The sequence below is a fragment of the Astyanax mexicanus genome, chromosome 13 (genome assembly GCF_023375975.1).
Source record: "Astyanax mexicanus isolate ESR-SI-001 chromosome 13, AstMex3_surface, whole genome shotgun sequence".
NCBI classification, from domain to species: domain Eukaryota; kingdom Metazoa; phylum Chordata; class Actinopteri; order Characiformes; family Acestrorhamphidae; genus Astyanax; species Astyanax mexicanus.
The window spans coordinates 34,662,131-34,687,844 of record NC_064420.1 but is presented as its reverse complement, the minus strand read 5'-3'; the positions used below and the strand labels follow the sequence as shown (position 1 = coordinate 34,687,844).

The 25,714-nt window shown below is 40.3% G+C and overlaps 3 protein-coding genes across 10 annotated transcripts in view; all 3 read left to right on the top strand.

Annotated features, from left to right (window-relative positions):
• The window catches only part of atp2b3b (ATPase plasma membrane Ca2+ transporting 3b), an 82,354-nt gene extending 77,347 nt beyond the window's left edge, over nucleotides 1-5,007 (top strand). For 5 of the 8 annotated variants that reach the window (XM_022677409.2, XM_022677408.2, XM_022677406.2 and 2 more), the window contains one exon: nucleotides 733-5,007. In XM_022677409.2, the coding sequence (XP_022533130.2) occupies nucleotides 733-1,149 (417 nt within the window). In that variant the 3' untranslated portion in view covers nucleotides 1,150-5,007. The remainder of the gene's footprint in view (nucleotides 1-732) is intronic. The other 3 variants (XM_022677412.2, XM_022677411.2, XM_022677410.2) reach the window with 1 other exon arrangement.
• Nucleotides 5,008-7,750: 2,743 nt separating this feature from the next.
• Nucleotides 7,751-13,243, top strand: haus7 (HAUS augmin-like complex, subunit 7). The gene is made up of 10 exons (XM_007249875.4): nucleotides 7,751-7,853; nucleotides 9,301-9,416; nucleotides 9,637-9,704; nucleotides 9,943-10,004; nucleotides 10,350-10,432; nucleotides 10,522-10,722; nucleotides 10,904-11,009; nucleotides 11,161-11,376; nucleotides 12,283-12,394; nucleotides 13,007-13,243. The coding sequence occupies exons 1-10, from the start codon at nucleotides 7,797-7,799 to the stop codon at nucleotides 13,060-13,062; spliced, it is 1,077 nt and encodes a 358-aa protein (XP_007249937.3). The 5' UTR covers nucleotides 7,751-7,796; the 3' UTR covers nucleotides 13,063-13,243.
• A 578-nt stretch (nucleotides 13,244-13,821) lies between these two features.
• si:dkey-93l1.9 (Ninjurin domain-containing protein) lies at nucleotides 13,822-18,457 on the top strand. The gene is made up of 4 exons (XM_007250010.4): nucleotides 13,822-13,889; nucleotides 16,115-16,346; nucleotides 16,462-16,591; nucleotides 17,381-18,457. The coding sequence occupies exons 1-4, from the start codon at nucleotides 13,824-13,826 to the stop codon at nucleotides 17,436-17,438; spliced, it is 486 nt and encodes a 161-aa protein (XP_007250072.2). The 5' UTR covers nucleotides 13,822-13,823; the 3' UTR covers nucleotides 17,439-18,457.
• Nucleotides 18,458-25,714: the final 7,257 nt, after the last annotated feature.

Below are 25,714 nucleotides of genomic sequence, written 5' to 3'. Positions count from 1 at the left end.
GCCTGTCACTGTCTGTTCATGTCTCTCACACTTTTAGTTCCTTTCTAACTGGTCGGTATACACACATAGCAGGCATTTCTGTGTTTTGTGTTGTTGGCTGTGTTTGTACTCATGTGCTTCCATTCGTCCTCCTGTCCGAAACCTTGTGTGTTCTGATTTGAGTTTATGAGAATGAACGTCCATCGTCTTGACTGTGAGTGGCAGTGGTGAACTGACTGTTTGAGCCCATTTCCTGCTACCTCAGTTTATGGTTTGTTTTTCGTTTGTCATCTCTCTTCCTTTGAGAAACTCTTAAGATCTGGTTGCGCAAGATGTTTTTATAGTGGTAGATGTAGGTACACAAATCAGAATTCTCCCAATCCAGTACAGTTTTGATCAAATCCTGATGGCACTTTTAAGTGTTTTGAGAAAGATGTGAGAAATAATTGGCTCATTTTGGCTCACTTTACAGTCATTATATTTGGTATAATGGTGCAGATTTGACGTGACATTGCAGCAACTTGATCTTGAGCTGTCTGTGCATTAAAAGGCATGTCCAGAGAAGGTTCTTCGGTGTCCAGGATCAATGTCTGCCAGACTCGTACTAAAAGATTTCTTTGTTTCCACCTCTTCTCTCTACCCACTCTGCCTTGTCTTGCCCCTTCCCTTTCCCCTACTCTCCCGTTCCCTCCTCATCCTCCCTTTTCCCTCACTTCTTCCTCGTCTTCCCCACTCCTTCCTCCTCTCCCTCAGATGCGGGTGGTGAAAGCGTTCCGTAGCTCGCTCTACGATGGCATCGAGAAGCCCGAGTCCAGGAACTCCATCCACAACTTCATGGCGCACCCTGAGTTTCTCATCAACGACTTCATCCACAACATCCCGCTGATCGACGACACGGATATCGACGACGAATCGGAACTGTCCAAGCACAACCACCACTACCAACAACACTACGTGCACCCGGCTCTCCGCAAACCCCCACCTCCTCCCACAGTTCGCCAACATCCTCGCCCCTACCGCCAATACAGCCTGCCCGCCACGCCCAACCGCAACAACAACGCCATTGAGAGCAACGTCCACCACCTGACCCGACCCACAGACCACATCGGACACTGGACCTCCTTTCCCAGACAGCCGTGCCCCCTCCTCAGCCTGGAGACTTCGTTATGACTGCCTGTCCAGGGGCCCTGGAGGAAGGCCACCTAAGGGACTCTGAGGATACAGAAACGTAAGATGGTGGGTGGGGTGGGGGGGCTCCAGTGGACACAGCAGTTAAGAGTGCTTCTACCCCAACTATTCAGAAAAAACACAGACCACCAAGTCCACCCAATCACCATCATTCACCCTCACCACCACCACCGTCCACCAAAGTACACCTACGTCTTTAGAGGCCCACAGACACCCACTTCCTCTCACTGTGTAGAGGGGAGGCCAGTGTGCTGTGTGTCTGTGGGGACCAAGAGCAGGCCCCGGAAGGTGAGGAACGCAATCCCCATTCGGGACAGGTTGGGATTGGGGGAGAGGGTGGTAGGGGTTGCGGAGTGTGGGGAGTCATTTCAGATGGGACTTTTAACGGTAAAATCCACGCTTGTGACTTTTGACTCTCCAGAGTGGAAAAAAAGGCATTCTGAGCTCCCCCAGGCGGAGTAGGGGTCCAGATCACTCCACTTTTTATTGATGTTATTAACATCATTATTATTAGTCTCATAACTACGACCTTATTATTCTGACCGTCATCGTTAGTGCTCGGATTATCACCATCCTGTTTGGACATGCGACTTTTATTACTCTATAACTGATGCTTTATGGATTAGCTTTAACAACATTATTTATTGGACTTTTTTTTAAATATTTATTCATTCATTGAATTATTTATTTAGAGTCTATTTATTTATTTATTTATTTATTTCGTCATCTGCTCTGCAACATTTTTTTACACTCTCGCTTTGTCTATTTCTCTCTTTGTGTGTGTATGTGTTGTGTATGTCCTGAAAATAGAAAAGAAATAACAAAAATAAGTACTAACAAAAACAAAGTTACAGTAAAATTTAAAGTAATTAAATTATAATGCGTCTGCAAATAGCAAAATGAAAAAAAAAAAAAGATTTATTCATCCATTAGATCAAACTGCATTTATCAAAACTTTTTTTTTTTTTTGCAAAAAATATTTAAGAGAAACATTATTCTTGATGCCTGTTGTTTGAGTCAGTCGATAAACTCTCACTGGAAGTACGGTTTGTTTCAACAAAAAAAATACATTCTTATTATTTTACACTTTTTATTTAAAAACATCCTAATATGTTGCGTGAAATATGCTACAGGGTAGAAGATTTGGGCAATCCACCTTTTCACAGACTTTTCCACTGATATGTGACAGCTGGCTCTGATGACTTTGCATCATATCAGTTCATGCCCTTTGGGTCATCTCAGTGATGGCATCGGCTGATTTACCACGGCTAAAACTGAATGTGGATCTGCCCGGTCTCAGATTTCCATCGCATTATCAGGACTGTTAATTTCGTTTTCGTTCGCCATGGTTTGCGTATCACGCCAACAGAAATGCATTTACCCTTTAAAGCATTGTGAAAAAGTATGATCCTCTCATTATCATATACATACTTGCTGGCCCTTTAAATCCATTCATCGTCACTCTTTCATTTGGATGTCATCATTATTATTATTATTTTGGTTTGTTCTGAGCTCATGGAGCAGTGATAAATGTTTGTGAAGTCAAACATCTGACTACAGACTGTGGTTTCAGGGTCTGAACCAGGACAGAAAACCCCCATATTCTTATACTGCCACTATAACTCTCATCATGTGACTAATATCAAAGAAACCAAGGATGGACAATCTGTGAGACTGGCATGGCTTTTTATGTTTTTTGCACATTTTCAGGGCTCACTGGTTCAGACAAACAGTTTAAAGGTGAAGGACCCCTGTGGTCACCAGTGGACTTTGACAAAATGCAAATGAACCCTGTTTTGGTTTGGATATGGGTGTGTTTTGGTATCGGGAACACTGGGATACCAAAAAACTAGTCGAGACACATGCTGCCCAGAGCGGCATGGTGCCCGCGCCATACCGCAACATGCATGATGTACCATGACACATTCTAGAACACTAGATTCGAGTACATTCCATTACCACGCCATGGGTCTCGGTACCATAGGGGATGGCATCCTCTTACACCCCATTTAGATTCTGGGTTGGTACAGCCGAGATCATATTGCTATCTAGTCAATGCATTGCAATGCAATACAATCACCTGGGGAATGGGACCGGCACTTATGCAACAGACTGCCCTGTCCACAGCTCTGTGAAATAAGCTTGATAAACATGTACATAGGGCTCTCAAAAATCCTTTATCTGTATAGAATACTTTTCTAGAGTGCACAGTTATCAGAGACTGGCAAATGTCGAAAGCATATAATGCAAGCATGAACATCGGTGGATCATGTCATTGCATTGCTCCGTGGTGTCTGTGCAGAGCATGTGTTGATAATCATAGCGTACCTCACTGTCATTGTTTGACTTCACCTTCGTCTAATGGATGGTCCATTTCTTCACTGGCTTTCACTGTGTCTCTTCAGCAGTAGGTGGACATAACATTTCTCCTTACGGTCATTGACGTGCTGTTGCCTGCAAACGTTCTCCTCCAGTTCCTGAGCCCTTTTTCTCACTCTTGGATTCGAGTGGTCACTCCATTGCCACTCTTACTACTTCTTATATGTCGGCGTAAACACTTACTAAAACCGTTGGCTTGTCCAGCTGTGATCAGGAACTTTAAAGCTGAGGGACGTTCGAGGTTCAGAATCTCCCGTCGAGGACCAAGAAGGAGAACTTTAGAATGTGGATCGGTAACACTAGATTCCTCCACCCATTTAAAGCACTACATAGATAAAGGATTACCTTTTATGTGTCCAAGCCATTGAAAAGGGCCATGTTGCTCACACAGTCCCAGTAGAGTCTCACGTACTGAGAGCTCTGGTAGGTTTTGGGTGATCGTGGAACCCTTTCAGTGCAGTGACACTGAGTAAACTTGCTAACATCACAGCCAATGAGGGAAGAAACGTTGACTAAACTTATTCAACCCATAACTATGATATATCTTCACCTCTATCTTCTAATCCTAAAGCTTAACTGTTAACAGTAGTCTTCAAAGCTATACTTGTCTCTGGATGATTTCAAACCCAAGTATCTGCGTTGTAGCCCCCCTCAATCTCATTGAACTCCCCACACAGGGATGAAATATATAATGGCATACGTACGGTATCCCTCCTCTCCACTTCAGCTATCAGCAGCTTCACCAAGGCTCAAAATCCTGATAGAGTTGAAGGTATGTATACAGAAAAACAAATAATCCAAAAAAAAAAATACAAATAAGTCCATCATCTGCCTTTTGTTCCATTTCGTTGTAGGAAATTCACTCAAGGTAAGGTGAAAAACTTCAAAATGTGAAAAGAGTATATAATATAATATATTTAATATAAAAGTTATAAAATATTGTACAACTGCACCACCGCTGTACATTTTTGCCAAAATGTGCACATGTGCATCTTTTGTTTACAATTTAAGCACTTTTTTTTTTCTTCTTCTGTCTCCTCCTCTTTTTTTCTCTTTTTTGCTTTTTTTGTAAAGAATTGAAATTAAACATCTTGTACATTATTATAATTATTATTATGATTATATGACTATAATTATTGTTTTTTCCAGCAGTGCTCTTTTAACTGTTGGAAAAAAACAGACAGTTGCACATTCTCCTGAGCATACTCTTACTGCGCTACAATGAATAAAAAAAGACAAAAAAAAGAAGAGAAAAAAAAATCCAAACTATTAAATATATTAATAATTACCTGCCTGTTACTTAAGAGAAAAAAGTATCTATATATGATGAAAGAACACACCTGTATACTGTAGACTAATCTGTATGGCAATCTAAGAATTTACTGGGAAAATAAGTCAACACTTTTTGTCTGTATAAAAAAACAATCAAAGTATTCTACAATAATAACTTTGACCAGTGTCTGTGGTTGTGTTTCATTGTGTGGCTGTGCTTATTTCTTTTAAAAGGGGGTAAAACACGTATGCACCAGATTAAGATGTGTGATCAAGTTCTTGGGCCATAAAATTGTGGGAATACACACTCTAGCACTAGTAAGTTGTTGGTATCAAATCATATGTGTGAATGTATTGATGATAGTGATGACAATTTAAGGGCTAAAAGACATAAGGGCAAGACTGTACAATTGAAAGGAGGCTCTAGTACCCTATTGGGCTGCTTCTAGTCTTGATACAAGATGAGATGCAGTTGGGCATGGAGGCATACAGGTTCTGTATGGTATCCTGCGGCACATTTGCTCACAGTTGCAGCTGGGCCTGTAGATCCTGCACACTTGGTGATTTCTTAAGTTGGTATCCCACTTGGTCTCATAAATGCTCAATTGGTGATAAATCTGGCAATCAGGCATGTCAATAAGGTGTTGCAATCTGGCAGAGACAGTCCTAGGAAGCACTTGCTATATGTGGGCGAGCATTATCCTGCTGAAAAGTGCCAGTTCGAGGTTGAAATGTGACCACAGGATGCACTGCACATATCACTGAGCTGTTAGTGTGCCTCGCATCTGACTATCATTAGATCCCAAGCAAAACCTGGATTAATCGCAAAAGAAGATAACGTTCCAGTTCATAGCAGTTTATGTCTGTTGCTCACAAAATCACTATAAGAAAACCATTATTTTTGTTGAAATGACCATCCTGCTTCTTTCAGTCCAATTATGTGCCTCTTTTCAACTGGTCAAAAGGACACAAATGTTTTAGTGTGTTTTCTTTCTTTTTATGACTTTTTTACAAATGTAAATTTAATATTGAAGGCATTAAAACTATACAGGAACACATGCAGAATTATTTTATAACAAAAAGTGACAAACAAACCAGAATATGTTTTATACTTCAGATAAAAAATTAGACACATTTAGCTTTGAGGACAGATTTGCACACTCTTGGTATTTTAATTTCAGTGGCTTCATGAGGTAGAGTCACCTGGAATAGTTTTCTCAGCATCTTGAAGGAGTTCCAGGAGGTGCAGAACAATAGTTGCTGATTTTCCTTCACTCTGTAAAGCTCCAGATCATCCCAAATCACCATTTCAGTTTCAGGGTTTAAATCAGGGGATTGTCAAGAACAAACACATGTTTTGTTTTTTGTTTTGTTTAGTACATAATTCCATATTGGTTTCATGTCTACAACAAAGAAAATAAATCAAATATATAAAATATATACAGCTCTGGAAAACAATTAAGAGACCACTTCAGTGTCTGAATCAGTTTCTCTGACTTTGCTATTTATAGGTATATGTTTGAGTAAAATGAACATTGTTGTTTTATTTTATAAACTACGGACATTTCTCCCAAATAAAGATGCAGAGCTCTCAGACCTCAAATAATGCAAAGAAAACAAATTCATATTCATAAAGTTTTAAGAGTTCAGAAATCAATAATTGGTGAAATAACCCTGTTTTTGAATCACAATTTTCATGCTTCGTGGCATGTTCTCCATCAGTCTTGCACACTGTTTTTGGATAACTTTATGCCACGTTGCAAAAAGTCAAGCAGTTCAGCTTGATTTGTTGACTTGTGATCATTCATCTTCCCCTTGATTATATTCCAGAGGTTTGTTAAAACCAGTGAAACTAATCATTTTTAATTGGTCTCCAGAGCTGCATATGTTCCTTTAAGGCACCACTGACAGTTAGCAATGTGTTTTTTCTCCATTAAGTGTTTTAATGTGGTTCAGCTTTAGGTAAACTGCTGATTATCATCACTAAAGAACTGGAAAGATGAATTAAGTACCACACTGTAGGATAAAATGACATTAAGATGAAACCAGCACATTTCAATAAATGAGTGTATGAGCAGAGTTTGCCTTTCCGCTGCGGGTCGCTGCAGCCAATTTCCAGGGGCATTTATCAGGGCTGCCTTCAATTAAATTACCAGACGTAGTGTTAGTTATGGTTTTCCAGTCGACCTGTGCAGCCCTGCTGAATGATAATGAGCCGTGCAGGAGTGTAGCCGACGTAGACGAGGAGGTTTTTGTCACAAATATTGCACAATTTCTGGTGTGTTTAAAGAGAGAATTTCAATTCAATAGTTTGATTCACGTGGAATGTGACAAAACTACGCATTGAATAAGAACACTATCTCTCCTGCTATTTGAAATATGTAGTAAAAAGTGTAGTTTTAGTAGTAAATGAGCCCTGGTTGTGAGAGTAAAGTCCACTTAAAGAGCTTTGAAAACTGTTCAAGAGAACTCAGTGATACCTTGTGCAACGTTTAGTACTGGTGAAGGCACCCCTGTTCACAGACCAGAGTTGCCAGGTTCGCAGTTTTTCCGCCAAATTGGGCTTGTTTGAAAATCCAGTGGCGGGTAAAAATTCAGAGAGAGAGATTGAGAGAGATAGCGATTAGATTGGAAGGGGGGTAGAGATACACAGAAAGATGGAGAGAGAAATCACAATGTTACCAGAAAAATATGTTACTATTAAAATTTCGTATCTGGGATATAAAACTTCTAAAATAACTAATAAAACACTGTTACAATATTATTAATGACTTTAAGATAAACAGCAATACTGATACTACATTTATTTTAAGCAAAATACTAAGTCGTACACTCAAAGTTGTTTTGCCATTTGCTTCAAACGTGTGACAGACATATATTTTGGGTTAGTTTAAGTTTCTGAAGGGAGGGTTGTCGACTGCCTTTGGGCTGGATATTTTTGTTGGACCTGGCAACCCTGTTACAGACGCACAGGAGCCATGGCGGGGAATTCGAAGCCGCAGCAGCTGTCTGTGCGGGTTTACAGCGCCCTTCAGGTACTTTTAATACTTTTAACAGTTGAAAGTAAAGTTAAAAATGAGGTTAAGGCTTTATTGAAGCGTACTGCACTTAAACTAAACTAAAGCGGGAATGTTAGTTAGCTAGGATACATGGCTAACACGGTGACTGCATTACTTCAGAGACCGTTAGCCTGTTTAGCTAACTAGCATGTTATATTCAAACTGACTGCTAACCTAGCGTTAGCTAACGCGACAAGTTAGCCAAACTAACCTAGAAAACGCTAGGTAAACAGTTGGCTAACAAGTTCGCTAGGTTAGATAACTAGCTATTAGTTAAATTAAATTCAGTTAGATTAAATTAGAATTATCCAGCTAACCTACATGTATTGTCATTACAATAACATGTCAGTAAACCGACCTTTATATTCGATATTTAGCGGATATTCGCTCTTCTGCGGTTCTGTTGCTCATACACAACGTCCTCAATTCTCCTAAATTACATTTTCCAAACTACAAACGTTAACTTTTCTCAAAATCCCAGTCCTTTCCTTTTTAAAAAAACCTAAACAAAGCTAAGGTGCCTTTTGTTGTTGATTTAAAGACATGACACCGAATAAAGAGAAAAGGTGAGGTAAAAAACATTAACTGGGTTTATATAAGTTAACTACTTCAGACTTTTTAAACATTGATGCAGTGCATCTCAATTACCAATAAATTATTACTGCGACACACCCGTAGGACAGTACAACTTGCGTTATATACAGTGGTATGAGATTTTTTTTCCTTTAATGAATTATTGGTTGCAGATTAACACAGTCATATTTGAGAAGTGAAATGAAGTTTATATGATTTACAGAAAGTGTGCAATAATTATATAAACAAAATAAAGCAGGTGCATAAATTTGGACACCCCAACAGAAAAATTACGTTAATATTTAGTAGATCCTACTTTTGCAGAAATTACAGTCTCTAAACGCTTCCTATAGCTTTCATTGAGAGTCTGGCTTCTGGTTGAAGCTATTTTGGACCATTCTTCTTTATAAATCATCTCCAGTTCGGTCAAGTTTTCTGAGCATGAACAGCCTGCTTTAAATCACACCACAGATTTCCAATAATATTCAGGTCTGGGAACTGAGATGATAATTCCAGAACGTTGTACTTGTTCCTCCACATAAATGCCTTAGTAGATTTTCAGTTGTGTTTAGGGTCATTACATTTATACACTAATGATTTATAATGGAAAATCATGAAAATAAACAGGGGTGCCCAAACTTTTTTTTATATTGTTGTATGTAAAATCACTTGTCTATATATGTCTAAGAATGAATAGTGGATTTTACAGTAAACTGCAGGTACAGTCTCAGATTGTGTAATTTGGAGTGTAGCTAGTTAATAAATAGAAATGTAAGCAGTATGATGATTGTTCTTCAGTGTGTTTGTACTTTAAAACTAAAAATAAACTGAATCATTGATTTATATTCAGAGCATTGGCTGCCCCCTGGTTGATGGACTTTATCTGACAGAAGCTGATCAGATGCAAGAGCTTCTGTGTACACCTTCATTACATCGCATGGACATCCTTAAATGGATCTGCATCAGGTAATCTAATATTACCTTTTTGGTATAGCACCTCTCATACACAAATCAAGCTCAAGGTGCTTTAAAGAAAGGTACAGATGGTGGTAAAGTCTACTAATGTGACTAGAATGAAGAAAAGCCAACCTGTAAAGTTGTCTAGCTTTGTAAAAGCTAGTGGATAATATTATGTATGTAATAAGTGTACAGCTAACCAAATGGAATCTAAATGTGCTTTACAAAGAATATGCCCCTTCCTGAGGGAGAAATTCTCTACAATCAAATCGGAGCAGACTGAGGAGGTGGTCAAAGGTAAGTGTATTCATGATAGTTATGGTCATTTAAACAGATAATGTTTGTATGTTCACATTTAGAGATGCCCCCTTTAAGTGAATGTTGGCCTGGATATGTGATGGTCTTATGTGTTAATACCCGTTACACTACATGTGGATCAACATGGAAAAAGACAGTGTTACAAATGCAACTAAATAAATAATCAAATTGCAAGTATGTTGGCCTATACTTACTGCTTTGTTTTCCCTGAACACAGAAATCACACGGTTTGGACATGAAATGATGCTGTGTAAACCTGATGATCAGCAGCTAATCCAGGTATGACATGTTAATCTAATGTTTATTTAATTTAATGTTTACTTTTTAGCACTAAAATGGTGAGATTATTCACTAGTAAATAATATTGTAAAAAAATCAATTGTATAGTGAAAATAATAAAAGAACTTTAAAAAATATAATAATCACAGCAGAGATTCAAAAATATAAAAGACTGGTGCTCATTCAGTATGGGTAAGGCACATGTACTTTTTTCATATTTGGAATTTGAACAGTATGTAAGTAATCTGTTCACTTGGGATTTTCGTATAACTCTTACTGTAAAAATACATTCTGTACATTTACTAAGCATTCTGAACTCTCTTTTTCCGTTTTTCTATTCCACAGGGCCTTGCCACACCATTACGGCAGCTTTTGTTTTTGGACGAGCTTCTAATGATTGCCCAAGATAGTAATGACACATCGTCCAAGTAAATGCACCTTTTGTTGCAGTACCACTGTGTGAATATTATTTATATAATATATATATATAATTTACTGACTTGCTTTATGATCAAAGAGAGAACTCCTCTGGAGATGATGGTGTAAGAAATGAGGATCTCCTGAAAGAGCTGATGTCCCCTGACCACCTGTCTGACCTGGTACAGCTAATGAATCCTGTCTGCAACCCCTGGTCTGCACACATCCGGGACCACCTGAGGGCTTTGCAGTCCACATTGACTAAGACAAACAACACTAAATCCAGTGACATAAATAACAGGTGATAAAAAAATTATATATATATATATATATATATATATATATATATATATATATATATATATATATATATATATATATATATATATATATATATAATATATATAAATACAAAAGTGGAATTTAACTTCATCACCAGTAAATATTTCATTTGCTTATTTATTTATTTAATTGTGTTCAAGGACTCATCAGCATTTAGGCTTTGGCAAAATTGATGGCAATGATCTGACTAAAGCCAAAGAGCTACTGCAGTCCACTCAGACTGCTTTAGCAGAGCTACACAAAGAGGTGGGGCATCAGGAAATCTTTTTTACGTGTATAACCTTTCAAGTAATATGTTGTATTTTAATAATGCTCTATTTGTGCTTTTTCTTTTTTTTTTTGTTAAGCTTTACATTCTGCCCCCCATGTCCTCACTCTTCCTTATCTTCTTCCTCAGTGTGAATTTCTGCATTCAGACCCTGCAGGCCCTGGAGCCTCACTGTCACCCTGTGCTCTGAAATTGGCCATATCTGACATGGCTCAGCTCATGACCGCCTTTAGCCATGTCTACCACACAGACTTCAAGGGTTACTGCCAGAGAGCGCCCCCTGTACTCGATCCACAGGCACATTTGTTCCAGTCTGTACATCAGCTCCTGCACAACTGCAATATGGTAATGTACATGAATACCTGCTGATGTTTGAAATTTAAGTTGGAAAATCCCCTTACTGCAGATGTAATTGATCAGCCATGTCTGATGTTGGGTATTAAAAGGAAGCTATGCTGTGGCATTATTTAAATAGTTTAATGTTATTTATTTTCCATTTCACATTAGAATATTTGTTCCAAAATTCAGATTTGAGTGGTGGAACTTGGTCTCTTCACACTGTGAAAGTTTTAGCAGGAGGAGAAAAAATTATGTTAACAGTGTCTTCTGTTTTGTTTTTAAATTGTTTCATGATCATGTATAGTGCACATATACACATATATATCATATATATTCATATGTAAATGGTTATCGCTAGAAAGACATGCAGACATGCAAAAACAAATTTCCTCTAATGAGCTTATGCAGTGGACATGTGTGTAGACTTACATTTTGCTAGCTTTGTGACTCCAAAGCAGGAAACTATACATTCTGACTGATCAGCTACATTTGCAAATGTGGTAATGGCAGTGAACACATTTAATCATGAGACTCTGTAAATTCCCTTCTACAGTTTAAGGTAATTGTGGAGGCTAAATGATTTAGGACTGTTGCTACCTGTTTTTTATTTTAATTGCTTAGCCTTACAGATACTATTATTTATTCATAATTGGATATGTGATTGTTACATAATTGATAATTATGGGTAAGCAAGTCAAGCAAAGTAATGGATTTTATTATAAGATTGATTTATTATAAAGATCCCTAATTTTGATTGGTAGTACATGTGGTAAAAATGCATATAAATAGGTGTGTCCTCTAAAGTCCTGTTTCTGACAATACCATAAAAGAGTAGGAGAATTTTAGTATGTATGTAATGCAACTCAATGCAGAGTGGTTGAACAGAAGAGTGATAACATCTTTGTTATTCAGGAGCTGGAGGCTCTGCAGCAGCTCTCAGAAACCTCGTCCTCACTGGCAGAGACAGTCAAACATAGACAGACAGAAAAGAGATACTGGGCCAAGGGAGAGAAGCACACACTACGTGAGTAGTTTTCATCTCTTTGTAATTAGCAGGTTTTTGAAGTTAGATACATCAAGCTTCATGGGTCCCACTTCAAAACGACACCATTAATTCTAAGATGAACAACCTTTTCCAATGAGAACAGCCTCTATAGTAACATTTAATGCTAATGTGGGATTAGAAAGCCTAACTCTCAGTCAACAAATACGGCATTTTATATTTACAGTTGCATGATCTGCCCTCTTCATGGCTAAGCTGTTGTTGCCCCTAAACTTCTGCATTTCATAATAATAGGCCTTTGCCCTTGACTGGAACAGCTCTAGCAGGGCAAAAATGTAACTTGTGGCATGTTTAAAGTCACTGTGCTTTTCAGTATGATGCATTCTACTGCAAGTGTAAATTTTGATACACCTTTTATACACATACCTGTTAGCAATATGTGTGCCTGAAACACCTGAATTCAAAAATTAGGATTGTCTACATACATTTATGCCATACTATGCATAATCTCAATTTATCTGCAACCTGGCTTTTCCATATAATGATAATGTTCTTATATCTTTTAATGTTTTTAGTTAGCAGTGACATTACTTTATATTTGTTTGAAATATTAATCAGTATTTTTTTTTCCAGCTAATCGGTTGGAGTCACTGAAGAACAGATACGCTGCATTTCTAAACCATCACTAATCATAACATGTTTTTCTAGCTTGAGATTATAATGTAGTGTGACTTTTCAGAAGTTATTGTCAAATATCATTGTATCTGCAGATTACTAACTTGAGTATGTAAATATTTTGTACTTTAATTGCCGTATTTTACTAAAATGAATTATAAACAGCATGCTGTAAATAAAAGTGTGGTCAATATATGATGGGATGAATATTGTCTTTTTGTTGGAATGTGATGGTGGTTAATTTTCAGGTTGGTTATTAATTGTACTGGTTGTTTAACAAAAAAAAAACATTCAAATATGGCTGTTTTACTTAATATACAAAACAAAAATTATCTTCTGTTTATATCTAATGATGATTGTACAATCAACAGACTATTTGGGGAAATAATGATGAGCCCAAATCTGACATGCCACATATCATAAGACAGGAACTAGTATTGTCCCCCAAGAACACTGCACAGACTTAAACTGTAAACTCTATAAAAATTTGTTAAATTTCCCTTTAGCCTTAATTGTTCTACGGTAGAGAATAAGATAGAAACTGAGTCTGAGTACAAGTATGGTTGTCTGCCACTCTCTCAGCCTCCACATATTTGTCTTTGTAAGTTGGTGTGATGGGAGGGACCACTTCCCAAAGTAAAGATGTAATGCTAACTTTACCCAAGAACTGGAGAGATAGTCATTGGGTAGCTTGACTGGTTTTAAGGTGGTTAGTAGGTGAAGAATCTTCCATTAATTAACTTTGTAACAGTTCTCATTAATTATTAGCTGCAGTATGGAGGGAGAAAAGCAAAAGTCTAAAGAAGAAGACTTTCCTTTTAACAAACCAGGGGATAAAGAGGTAAGTGTAATTATTCACACTAGGGTTAGGGTTTTGCTTTTGGGTTATTATCAGAATACTGTGTCTTTGACTTAAGTGTTGATTTATTTATCATATTTATAAGACTTCATATTTTCCCAGATTAATCACGTTTTATTTTCTTTGACTATTGTGACGCTTTGCCATGGCAAACTGTATGACAGGGTGGCGATTTAAGTGAAAATTGGCATTTGATGAAAACATTGGTGACCTAGACTTAAAACTTAAACAATTGTTCATGATGACGTTGTTTTGTTACAGTATACAGTTTGATTTTGGAAATTAATTTATTGCTAAATATTTTACCATGACAGTGTGGACAGCTTAACTTTATTTCTGGATTAACAGGTTAGGTCGTGATGCCACTCATGTCAAAAGTAAGTTTAAGTCTAAATGTATGGTTGTCCCAAGATGTTTAAATAGATTGATATTTTTATGAAAATAGATAAATGAATAATTAAAATGTCTAAGATCTCAAGAATTTAAATAAGTTTAAAAGAAACTGTATGAAGTGTACAAAAAGTACTTTAAAATGTATATCTGTATATCTTTATATCTGTCAATGTGTTCAGTCAGGATAAGTCTTGATAAATGTATTGTTACACTTTATGTATGATATTTAAAAAGCTATTCTGTGAACATAAAAGACATGTTATATTGATAATGACTTCTTTAAACTCATCTTTTTTTCAAATTTTATTAAAATTTAATTTTTCTTTTCTTTTTTAAAAGCTTGAGTAAATGTTGAGCTCTCTCTTTAGTTGTATCCTTTTAAATTCTCACAGTAAAAGCTGGCCAAATTTAGTGCCTAGAAACTTCTAGTGAGAACGGTGCAGCAGCAGCAGCTCAAATATAGCACTGAGGTGACAGAGTAGTTTCTGATGAAAAGGCTCTTTGATTTGAGTGCAGCAGCATGCCTTTGTGTTTTGTGTCAGACACCTGGATTCCAGATGGGTTTGAGGATCAATGAAATAAAGCTCCTGACAGATTTTGTTTCAGTGTAACTTTGTCAAGTTCTGAGCAAACGATTTATGGCAATTCCAGGTGATTTTTTTTTTTTTTTTTTTTTTTTAACTTAGCTTTCAAGGTAAGTATCTGATGGAGCGCCAGGAATCAAACTGGTGTGATCAAACATGTCTTGTTTTTTTACACTTTAAGATAGCTGTGCACCTTGAACTTGCACAAGGCCAAATCTTTTTCTCCCAAAGCAGGCCTACTTTAAATACTGTTGCCACTGAAATATGATTTACAGTTCTTTAGCCCATATTTTGTCTTGAAGTACTGCTGCTGTAATCAGCGGTTTTAGTGTGTATTTAAAGAATGGGTCAGGGGTGTTTTAAGTTTGAATGCTACAATTTGGCACTTTATTCTTTCATATCATACTGAAAAATCCAGCTTTGATAGTTTCGATAGTCTTAAGAGTCAAATTGGTTGAAGAGCAGTGGATAAGATACTAAGTCTATGTTGGTTTTTGGTGCATTTTATTTTATACAGGCTTGGTTTAGCTGCTCAACCAACATGGACATGTCAGGTCATACTGGTTATCTAAACTGATCAAGCTGATACATTCTAATTCGTTAAACTCTGCTGGTCAAGAGCTTAACTAGTTAACCAGTTTGAACTGATTGCTATCTATCTATCTATTCATACTATCTGTTCTATCTATTCATTCTATCTGTTCTATCTATTCTATCTATCTATTTATTCATTTTTTCTATCTATCTATTCATTCTTTCTATCTATTTATTCATTCTATCTGTTCTATATATCTATCTATTCATTATATGTCTATTCATTCTATTTATCTATTCATTCTATCTGTTCTATCTAATCATTATATCTGTTCTATCTATTCATTATATCTGTTCTATCCTATCTATCTATTCATCCTATCTGTTCTGTCTATTCATTCTATCTGTTCTATCTATCTTCTATCTATCTATTCATTTTTTCTATCTATTTATTCATTCTATCTGTTCTATCTATCTATTCATTCTATCTATCTATTCATTCTGTTTTATCTATTCATTCTATCTATTCATTCTATCTGTTCTATCTATCTATCTATCGATACAAGTGGAGTGTTGAGTTATTATAGCTAACAGTATATCTTTTATTCCTGAGCTCATTTAAAATATGCTAAAATAGCAAATTGTGAAGTTTTTCCATCCCTTAAATAATTTGATGATCATTTCTGTTACCTCTAGTCTCAGGGTCAGACAGGCAAGGCCCACTGGCACATGGATATGAACCACTATGCCACTAAGAAGAGTGCAGTTCAGAGCATGCTGGACGTAGCCCTGCTCATGGCTAACTCCTCCCAGCTGAAGACTGTACTGTATGAAGGGCCTGAATACAGGTTCTACATCCCTCTCATCACACTCATCACTCTCTCCATCACACTCCAGGTCATTGTTGGTCTACTTCTCATATTCATTGGTAAGCTTGAATTTGGGTTTTGCCCACTTCTCTTCCAACTCTTATTTTTCATAAATCAATTTTACATGTGGACTAAATGTGCTCTCTCCTCTCTCTCTTCTTCTTCTTTTTTTAGTCAAATATAATCTGAACGACATGAGGAAACAGCCTAAACTCAACATGATGAACAATGTCACCACAGTCCTTGTCTTTTTTATTGTTCTCATCAATGTCTTCATTACTGCTTTGGGATTTGACTCGGCTCGGTGAGGAACAATTCAGTTTATATTTACATTATTAGACTCAACTCAACTATTAGACTCTATCTCTACTCATAAAAGATGTTTTTTTTTCTTTTTGTACAATTTTCCAAACCTGCAACATATTACAAAAGAAAAGAATCCAGTCATAAGTATTGGATTTGTTGTTTAGAGAATTCTGATTGTTAAAGATTTATACACAGTCAGTGATCAAAACCAGTTATGCAAACCAGTTTTGCTTTCTGGCATGTCTTGTCCTACTTGTCTGGTGTCAGACAAAAGAGAATGGGTTCCAGTTTTGATTTGTGATTCCTCTCATGCTTTATTTCTTTCGTTTTGAGGGAGTTTTGATTTTGCCTGTGAGCTCACTTTAAAGGCTCTGACCTAGTTTGCTTTAATGCTGGATTGTGAAAATTAGTTGTGAAAAGTGCTCTAGACAACAAATAAAATGTCATTAAACTGTATTAATATATTCCAATATCATTTTCATATTGTTTTATATATTGTTAGTGTGGTTGTCTTTGCTTTGGATGCGCCATTTAACTGGAATAATGACTAAAGCTTAAGCCTGTAGACCAAAATGTCTTTAAAATGTTTTTAAAATGTTTTAGTGACGATTTAGACAGAATCTAGTTAGATCTTTACTATTATCAATTTTCATAATAAATAAGTAATACTGTTTTTAAATTTTCTTATTTACCTGATTAAGAATACTAATTAAATTGTTCAATTCTTTTTTCAGTCTATTTGCTGACTTTGTTAATTTATGTTAACTTTTCTTTTGTCATATTTTAGGACTAATGTGACGGTCCCTGCAGTTCTTTCTCAGACTGACTTTACTGGAGATGATTAATTTCCATTCAGACTATACACAGTGAAGTGCCCACTGCCAACGCTCATCTGTTTTCTTCAGACTCAGATTTTGATCCCACTCAAAATTATTCTATTGTGTGGCTTTTGCGCAACAAGCCTATTTATAATACATTTACAAGCATTTTACACTTGGACTTTTTTTGTCCAGTTAAATCAGATTCTAGTTTCACCCTTAATGTGATTTATTTGAGCAGGTGTGAATACAGTAATCACAATCAGATGTGGACAACTGCAGTCTTTTTAAAAGATGGTGGTCTTTGTCTTGTTCTAATGAACAAATTAGCTGTTCATTTGTGGTGAGATTGTGATCTGAACCAACTATCAGGTGTACTTCACAAGTCTGAGATAAATGGCTCCGGTAGACGATTGTGCTTAGCATTATGGGATTCAGCAGAGCAAGTGAGCAGAGAACTGGCTAAATTTGAACCATGTAAAATTGCACTGAAATCTGCACTAGTCAAGAACATAGGACCATCTTTCTGTATTTACTTTCTTTCTCAAACCAAGAGGTTTGGCCAATAAGAAGAGTAAATGTTTTCACATGGTTTGTTGTGACTAATTTTATTGCACATGATTGCACAGATTTTTTCCCACTCTATGAAAACAAAGAAAAACATTAGTAAAATGCTCGATGATTTCTACTTTATTTATTGATTCGGATTAGAGCAAACACACCATAGTTGTGAAAATGCTCTAAAACATCAAGGACTGGTTTTCCAAACAGGGATTAAGCATAGTCCTGGACTACAGAAGATTTTTAATAGTGATTCTTCACTGAAAATAACAAGTCTTAAACCTTGACTGGAAAACCAACCCAAAGTGTTAAGTCAACCCACAGGCGTTAAGTCTAACCTAACTAATATAGTCTAAAACTATATTTTCTGTACTATTGAATTTCCTTTCAGTATGCTGTGCAGTTGTGGACTAGTCCTGATCAGAGAAACCACTCCAAATATGCTTTGGTTTTGTATGTTTAAATAAACTTAAAAACAAAAAGTTTTTGGATTGTCTTCATTGGGTTTTAAAATGTAACTAGATTGCAGTTCCTACAGAAACTGCGAGTGTGATTGCAGTGCTGGCTGGTATCTGCTATGGTGTTGCTAGGTGGTTGCTAAGGTGTTGCTAGGTGGTTGCTAAGGTGTTGCTATGGTATCCGGGGTGGTTGCTAAGGTGTTGCTAGGTGGTTGCTAGGTGGTTGCTAGGCGGTTGCTAAGGTGTTGCTATGGTATCCGGGGTGGTTGCTAAGGTGTTGCTAGGTGGTTGCTAAGGTGTTGCTAGGCGGTTGCTAAGGTGTTGCTATGGTATTTGGGGTGGTTGCTAAGGTGTTGCTAGGTGGTTGCTAGGTGGTTGCTAGGTGGTTGCTAGGGTGTTGCTAGGCGGTTGCTAAGGTGTTGCTATGGTATCCGGGGTGGTTGCTAAGGTGTTGCTAGGTGGTTGCTAGGTGGTTTCTAGGGTGTTGCTAGGGGGTTGCTAAGGTGTTGCTATGGTATCTGGGGTGGTTGCTAAGGTGTTGCTAGATGGTTGCTAGGTGGTTGCTATGGTGTTGCTAGGCGGTTGCTAAGGTGTTGCTATGGTATCCGGGGTGGTTGCTATGGTGTTTCTAGGTGGTTGCTAGGTGATGTATATGCATAAATTTGATTAAATGGTGTTTGCACGTTGCTACGCAACGTGCAAATACATCAATCAGCTATGCACGCTAGGTTGCTCTGGCCGTTCGGGGGTGTCCAAACTTTTGACCCGTGGCTCCATTACACACAGTACTGGGGGGCCGGGGTGTCCAAACTTTTGACCCGTGGCTCCATTACACACAGTACTGGGGGGCCGGGGTGTCCAAACTTTTGACCCGTGGCTCCATTACACACAGTACTGGGGGGCCGGGGTGTCCAAACTTTTGACCTAATGCTGTTTTATCCCATAGCTGCTCCATTACACACAGTACTGGAGTTCTAGCTACCTGTCCTTCGATCTAGCTGCCGTCCTCCGATGGCCCCATTCATTCCTATGGGGCCACTTCGTACGACATTCGTACGAAATCCGTACGTCGTAACTTTTCGTGACGCATGTTTTCGGAAAGAGCTCAATAAGTTCTACAGGTCCTCAATTGGTTTCATCTTCGTATCTCAAAAATTGCGACGTCCACGGGCGTGCAAAGTTCTGCCCATTCATTTTCAATGGGCAAAAAAGCGCACACTTACGAAGTTTTTACGAAAAACGTAAGTCCGATCGGAAAGCTGTATACAAGCCCACCATTCCCGATAAGGACGCACGTTTTGTCTTTTGAACGAAGTCGATATCTCGAAAACTGCGGCACTAGTTAACCGGACAAAAAACAGGTGGAATAATAATAATAACTAGATTGCAGTTCCTACAGAAACTGCGAGTGTGATTGCAGAGCTGACCGGGGTACCCAAACTTTTGACCAGTTGCTCCATTACACACAGTACTGGGGCACTGGGGTGTCCAAACTTTTGACCCGTGGCTCCATTACACAGTACTGGGGCTCTGGGGTGTCCAAACTTTTGACCCGTGGCTCCATTACACACAGTGCTGGGGCTCTGGGGTGTCCAAACTTTTGACCCGTGACTCCATTACACACAGTGCTGGGGCTCTGGGGTGTCCAAACTTTTGACCCGCAGCTCCATTACACACAGTGCTGGGGCTCTGGGGTGTCCAAACTTTTGACCCGTGGCTCCATTACACACAGTACTGGGCTCTGGGGTGTCCAAACTTTTGACCCGTGGCTCCATTACACACAGTGCTGGGGCTCTGGGGTGTCCAAACTTTTGACCCGTGGCTCCATTACACACAGTGCTGGGGCTCTGGGGTGTCCAAACTTTTGACCCGTGGCTCCATTACACACAGTACTGGGGGGCCGGGGTGTCCAAACTTTTGACCTAATGCTGTTTTATCCCATAGCTGCTCCATTACACACAGTACTGGAGTTCTAGCTACCTGTCCTTCGATCTAGCTGCCGTCCTCCGATTTGCCCCATTCATTCCAATGGGGCCACTTCGTACGACAATCGTACGAAATCCGTACGACGTAACTTTTCGTAACGCATATTTTCGGAAAGAGCTCAATAAGTTCTACAGGTCCTCAATTGGTTTCATCTTCGTATTTCAAAAATTGCGACGTCCACGGGCGTGCAAAGTTCTGCCCATTCATTTTCAATGGGCAAAAAAACGCGTACTTACGAAGTTTTTACGAAAAACGTAAGTCCGATCGGAAAGCTGTATACAAGCCCACCATTCCCGATATGGACGCACGTTTTCTCTTTTGAACGAAGTCGATATTTCGAAAACTGCGGCACTAGTTAACCGGACAAAAAACAGGTGGAATAATAATAATAACTAGATTGCAGTTCCTACAGAAACTGCGAGTGTGATTGCAGTGCTGGCTGGTATCTGCTATGGTGTTGCTAAGGTGTTGCTATGGTATCCGGGGTGGTTGCTAAGGTGTTGCTAAGTGGTTGCTAAGGTGTTGCTAGGCGGTTGCTAAGGTGTTGCTATGGTATCCGGGGTGGTTGCTAAGGTGTTGCTAGGTGGTTGCTAGGGTGTTGCTAGGCGGTTGCTAAGGTGTTGCTATGGTATCCGGGGTGGTTGCTAAGGTGTTGCTAGGTGGTTGCTAGGTGGTTGCTAGGGTGTTGCTAGGCGGTTGCTAAGGTGTTGCTATGGTATCCGGGGTGGTTGCTAAGGTGTTGCTAGGTGGTTGCTAGGGTGTTGCTAGGCGGTTGCTAAGGTGTTGCTATGGTATCCGGGGTGGTTGCTAAGGTGTTGCTAGGTGGTTGCTAGGTGGTTGCTAGGGTGTTGCTAGGCGGTTGCTAAGGTGTTGCTATGGTATCCGGGGTGGTTGCTAAGGTGTTGCTAGGTGGTTGCTAGGGTGTTGCTAGGCGGTTGCTAAGGTGTTGCTATGGTATCCGGGGTGGTTGCTAAGGTGTTGCTAGGTGGTTGCTAGGTGGTTGCTAGGGTGTTGCTAGGCGGTTGCTAAGGTGTTGCTATGGTATCCGGGGTGGTTGCTAAGGTGTTGCTAGGTGGTTGCTAGGGTGTTGCTAGGCGGTTGCTAAGGTGTTGCTATGGTATCCGGGGTGGTTGCTAAGGTGTTGCTAGGTGGTTGCTAGGTGGTTGCTAGGGTGTTGCTAGGCGGTTGCTAAGGTGTTGCTATGGTATCCGGGGTGGTTGCTAAGGTGTTGCTAGGTGGTTGCTAGGTGGTTGCTAGGGTGTTGCTAGGCGGTTGCTAAGGTGTTGCTATGGTATCCAGGGTGGTTGCTAAGGTGTTGCTAGGTGGTTGCTAGGTGGTTGCTAAGGTGTTGCTAGGCGGTTGCTAAGGTGTTGCTATGGTATCCGGGGTGGTTGCTAAGGTGTTGCTAGGTGGTTGCTAGGTGGTTGCTAAGGTGTTGCTAGCCGGTTGCTAAGGTGTTGCTATGGTATCTGGGGTGGTTGCTAAGGTGTTGCTAGATGGTTGCTAGGTGCTTGCTATGGTGTTGCTAGGCGGTTGCTAAGGTGTTGCTATGGTATCCAAGGTGGTTGCTAAGGTGTTGCTAGGTGGTTGCTAGGGTGTTGCTAGGCGGTTGCTAAGGTGTTGCTATGGTATCCGGGGTGGTTGCTATGGTGTTTCTAGGTGGTTGCTAGGTGATGTATATGCATAAATTTGATTAAATGGTGTTTGCACGTTGCTACGCAACGTGCAAATACATCAATCGTCTATGCACGCTAGGTTGCTCTGGACGTTCGGGGGTGTCCAAACTTTTGACCCGTGGCTCCATTACACACAGTACTGGGGGGGCCGGGGTGTCCAAACTTTTGACCCGTGGCTCCATTACACACAGTACTGGGGGGCCGGGGTGTCCAAACTTTTGACCTAATGCTGTTTTATCCCATAGCTGCTCCATTACACACAGTACTGGAGTTCTAGCTACCTGTCCTTCGATCTAGCTGCCGTCCTCCGATTGGCCCCATTCATTCCAATGGGGCCACTTCGTACGACAATCGTACGAAATCCGTACGACGTAACTTTTCGTAACGCATATTTTCGGAAAGAGCTCAATAAGTTCTACAGGTCCTCAATTGGTTTCATCTTCGTATTTCAAAAATTGCGACGTCCACGGGCGTGCAAAGTTCTGCCCATTCATTTTCAATGGGCAAAAAAACGCGTACTTACGAAGTTTTTACGAAAAACGTAAGTCCGATCGGAAAGCTGTATACAAGCCCACCATTCCCGATATGGACGCACGTTTTCTCTTTTGAACGAAGTCGATATTTCGAAAACTGCGGCACTAGTTAACCGGACAAAAAACAGGTGGAATAATAATAATAACTAGATTGCAGTTCCTACAGAAACTGCGAGTGTGATTGCAGAGCTGACCGGGGTACCCAAACTTTTGACCAGTTGCTCCATTACACACAGTACTGGGACACTGGGGTGTCCAAACTTTTGACCCGTGGCTCCATTACACAGTACTGGGGCTCTGGGGTGTCCAAACTTTTGACCCGTGGCTCCATTACACACAGTGCTGGGGCTCTGGGGTGTCCAAACTTTTGACCCGTGACTCCATTACACACAGTGCTGGGGCTCTGGGGTGTCCAAACTTTTGACCCGCAGCTCCATTACACACAGTGCTGGGGCTCTGGGGTGTCCAAACTTTTGACCCGTGGCTCCATTACACACAGTACTGGGCTCTGGGGTGTCCAAACTTTTGACCCGTGGCTCCATTACACACAGTGCTGGGGCTCTGGGGTGTCCAAACTTTTGACCCGTGGCTCCATTACACACAGTGCTGGGGCTCTGGGGTGTCCAAACTTTTGACCCGTGGCTCCATTACACACAGTACTGGGGGGCCGGGGTGTCCAAACTTTTGACCTAATGCTGTTTTATCCCATAGCTGCTCCATTACACACAGTACTGGAGTTCTAGCTACCTGTCCTTCGATCTAGCTGCCGTCCTCCGATTTGCCCCATTCATTCCAATGGGGCCACTTCGTACGACAATCGTACGAAATCCGTACGACGTAACTTTTCGTAACGCATATTTTCGGAAAGAGCTCAATAAGTTCTACAGGTCCTCAATTGGTTTCTTCTTCGTATTTCAAAAATTGCGACGTCCACGGGCGTGCAAAGTTCTGCCCATTCATTTTCAATGGGCAAAAAAACGCGTACTTACGAAGTTTTTACGAAAAACGTAAGTCCGATCGGAAAGCTGTATACAAGCCCACCATTCCCGATATGGACGCACGTTTTCTCTTTTGAACGAAGTCGATATTTCGAAAACTGCGGCACTAGTTAACCGGACAAAAAACAGGTGGAATAATAATAATAATAATAAGAAGAAGAAGAAGAAGAAGAAGAATAAGACTTAAGAAGATCAATACTGTGATTGCATTACTGCAATCACACTAATAAGAATAAGACTTAAGAAGATCAATACTGTGATTGCATTACTGCAATCACACTAATAATAAGAAGAAGAAGAAGAAGAAGAAGAAGAATAAGACTTAAGAAGATCAATACTGTGATTGCATTACTGCAATCACACTAACTAGATTGCAGTTCCTGCAGAAACTGCGAGTGTGATTGCAGTGCTGGCTGGTGCTAAGGTGTTGCTAAGGTGTTGCTATGGTATCCGGGGTGGTTGCTAAGATGTTGCTAGGTGGTTGCTAAGGTGTTGCTAGGCGGTTGCTAAGGTGTTGCTATGGTATCTGGGGTGGTTGCTAAGGTGTTGCTAGGTGATTACTAGGTGGTTGCTAAGGTGTTGCTAGGCGGTTGCTAAGGTGTTGCTAGGCGGTTGCTAAGGTGTTGCTATGGTATTTGGGGTGGTTGCTAAGGTGTTGCTAGGTGGTTGCTAGGTGGTTGCTAGGTGGTTGCTAAGGTGTTGCTAGGCGGTTGCTAAGGTGTTGCTATGGTATCCGGGGTGGTTGCTAAGGTGTTGCTAGGTGGTTGCTAGGTGGTTGCTAGGGTGTTGCTAGGCGGTTGCTAAGGTGTTGCTATGGTATCCGGGGTGGTTGCTAAGGTGTTGCTAGGTGGTTGCTAGGTGGTTGCTAGGGTGTTGCTAGGCGGTTGCTAAGGTGTTGCTATGGTATCCGGGGTGGTTGCTAAGGTGTTGGTAGGTGGTTGCTAGGTGGTTGCTAGGGTGTTACTAGGCGGTTGCTAAGGTGTTGCTATGGTATCCGGGGTGGTTGCTAAGGTGTTGCTAGGTGGTTGCTAGGTGGTTGCTAGGGTGTTGCTAGGCGGTTGCTAAGGTGTTGCTATGGTATCCGGGGTGGTTGCTAAGGTGTTGCTAGGTGGTTGCTAGGTGGTTGCTAGGGTGTTGCTAGGCGGTTGCTAAGGTGTTGCTATGGTATCCGGGGTGGTTGCTAAGGTGTTGCTAGGTGGTTGCTAGGTGGTTTCTAGGGTGTTGCTAGGCGGTTGCTAAGGTGTTGCTATGGTATCCGGGGTGGTTGCTAAGGTGTTGCTAAGTGGTTGCTAGGTGGTTGCTAAGGTGTTGCTAGCCGGTTGCTAAGGTGTTGCTATGGTATCCGGGGTGGTTGCTAAGGTGTTGCTAGGTGGTTGCTAGGGTGTTGCTAGGGTGTTGCTAGGTGGTTGCTAAGGTGTTGCTATGGTATCCGGGGTGGTTGCTAAGGTGTTGCTAGGTGGTTGCTAGGGTGTTGCTAGGGTGTTGCTAGGCAGTTGCTAAGGTGTTTCTATGGTATCCGGGGTGGTTGCTAAGGTGTTGCTAGGTGGTTGCTAGGTGGTTGCTAAGGTGTTGCTAGGCGGTTGCTAAGGTGTTGCTATGGTATCTGGGGTGGCTGCTAAGGTGTTGCTAGGTGGTTGCTAGGGTGTTGTTAGGCGGTTGCTAAGGTGTTGCTATGGTATCCGGGGTGGTTGCTAAGGTGTTGCTAGGTGGTTGCTAAGGTGTTGCTAGGCGGTTGCTAAGGTGTTGCTATGGTATCCGGGGAGGTTGCTAAGGTGTTGCTAAGTGGTTGCTATGCGGTTGCTAAGGTGTTGCTAGGCGGTTGCTAAGGTGTTGCTATGGTATCCGGGGAGGTTGCTAAGGTGTTGCTAGGTGGTTGCTAGGTGGTTGCTAAGGTGTTGCTAGGCGGTTGCTAAGGTGTTGCTATGGTATCCGGGGTGGTTGCTATGGTGTTTCTAGGTGGTTGCTAGGTGATTTATATGCATAAATTAGATTAAATGGTGTTTGCACGTTGCTACGCAACGTGCAAATACATCAATCAGCTATGCACGCTAGGTTACTCTGGCCGTTCGGGGGTGTCCAAACTTTTGACCT

Coding starts and splice junctions, on each gene's coding strand:
- haus7 (XM_007249875.4), top strand. CDS start 7,797: ATGGCGGGGAATTCGAAGCCGCAGCAGCTGTCTGTGCGGGTTTACAGC. Junction 11,010..11,160: donor TAGCAGAGCTACACAAAGAG/GTGGGGCATCAG, acceptor CTTCTTCCTCAG/TGTGAATTTCTGCATTCAGA. Junction 12,395..13,006: donor GGGAGAGAAGCACACACTAC/GTGAGTAGTTTT, acceptor TTTTTTTTCCAG/CTAATCGGTTGGAGTCACTG.
- si:dkey-93l1.9 (XM_007250010.4), top strand. CDS start 13,824: ATGGAGGGAGAAAAGCAAAAGTCTAAAGAAGAAGACTTTCCTTTTAAC. Junction 13,890..16,114: donor ACAAACCAGGGGATAAAGAG/GTAAGTGTAATT, acceptor TGTTACCTCTAG/TCTCAGGGTCAGACAGGCAA. Junction 16,347..16,461: donor TCTACTTCTCATATTCATTG/GTAAGCTTGAAT, acceptor TTCTTTTTTTAG/TCAAATATAATCTGAACGAC.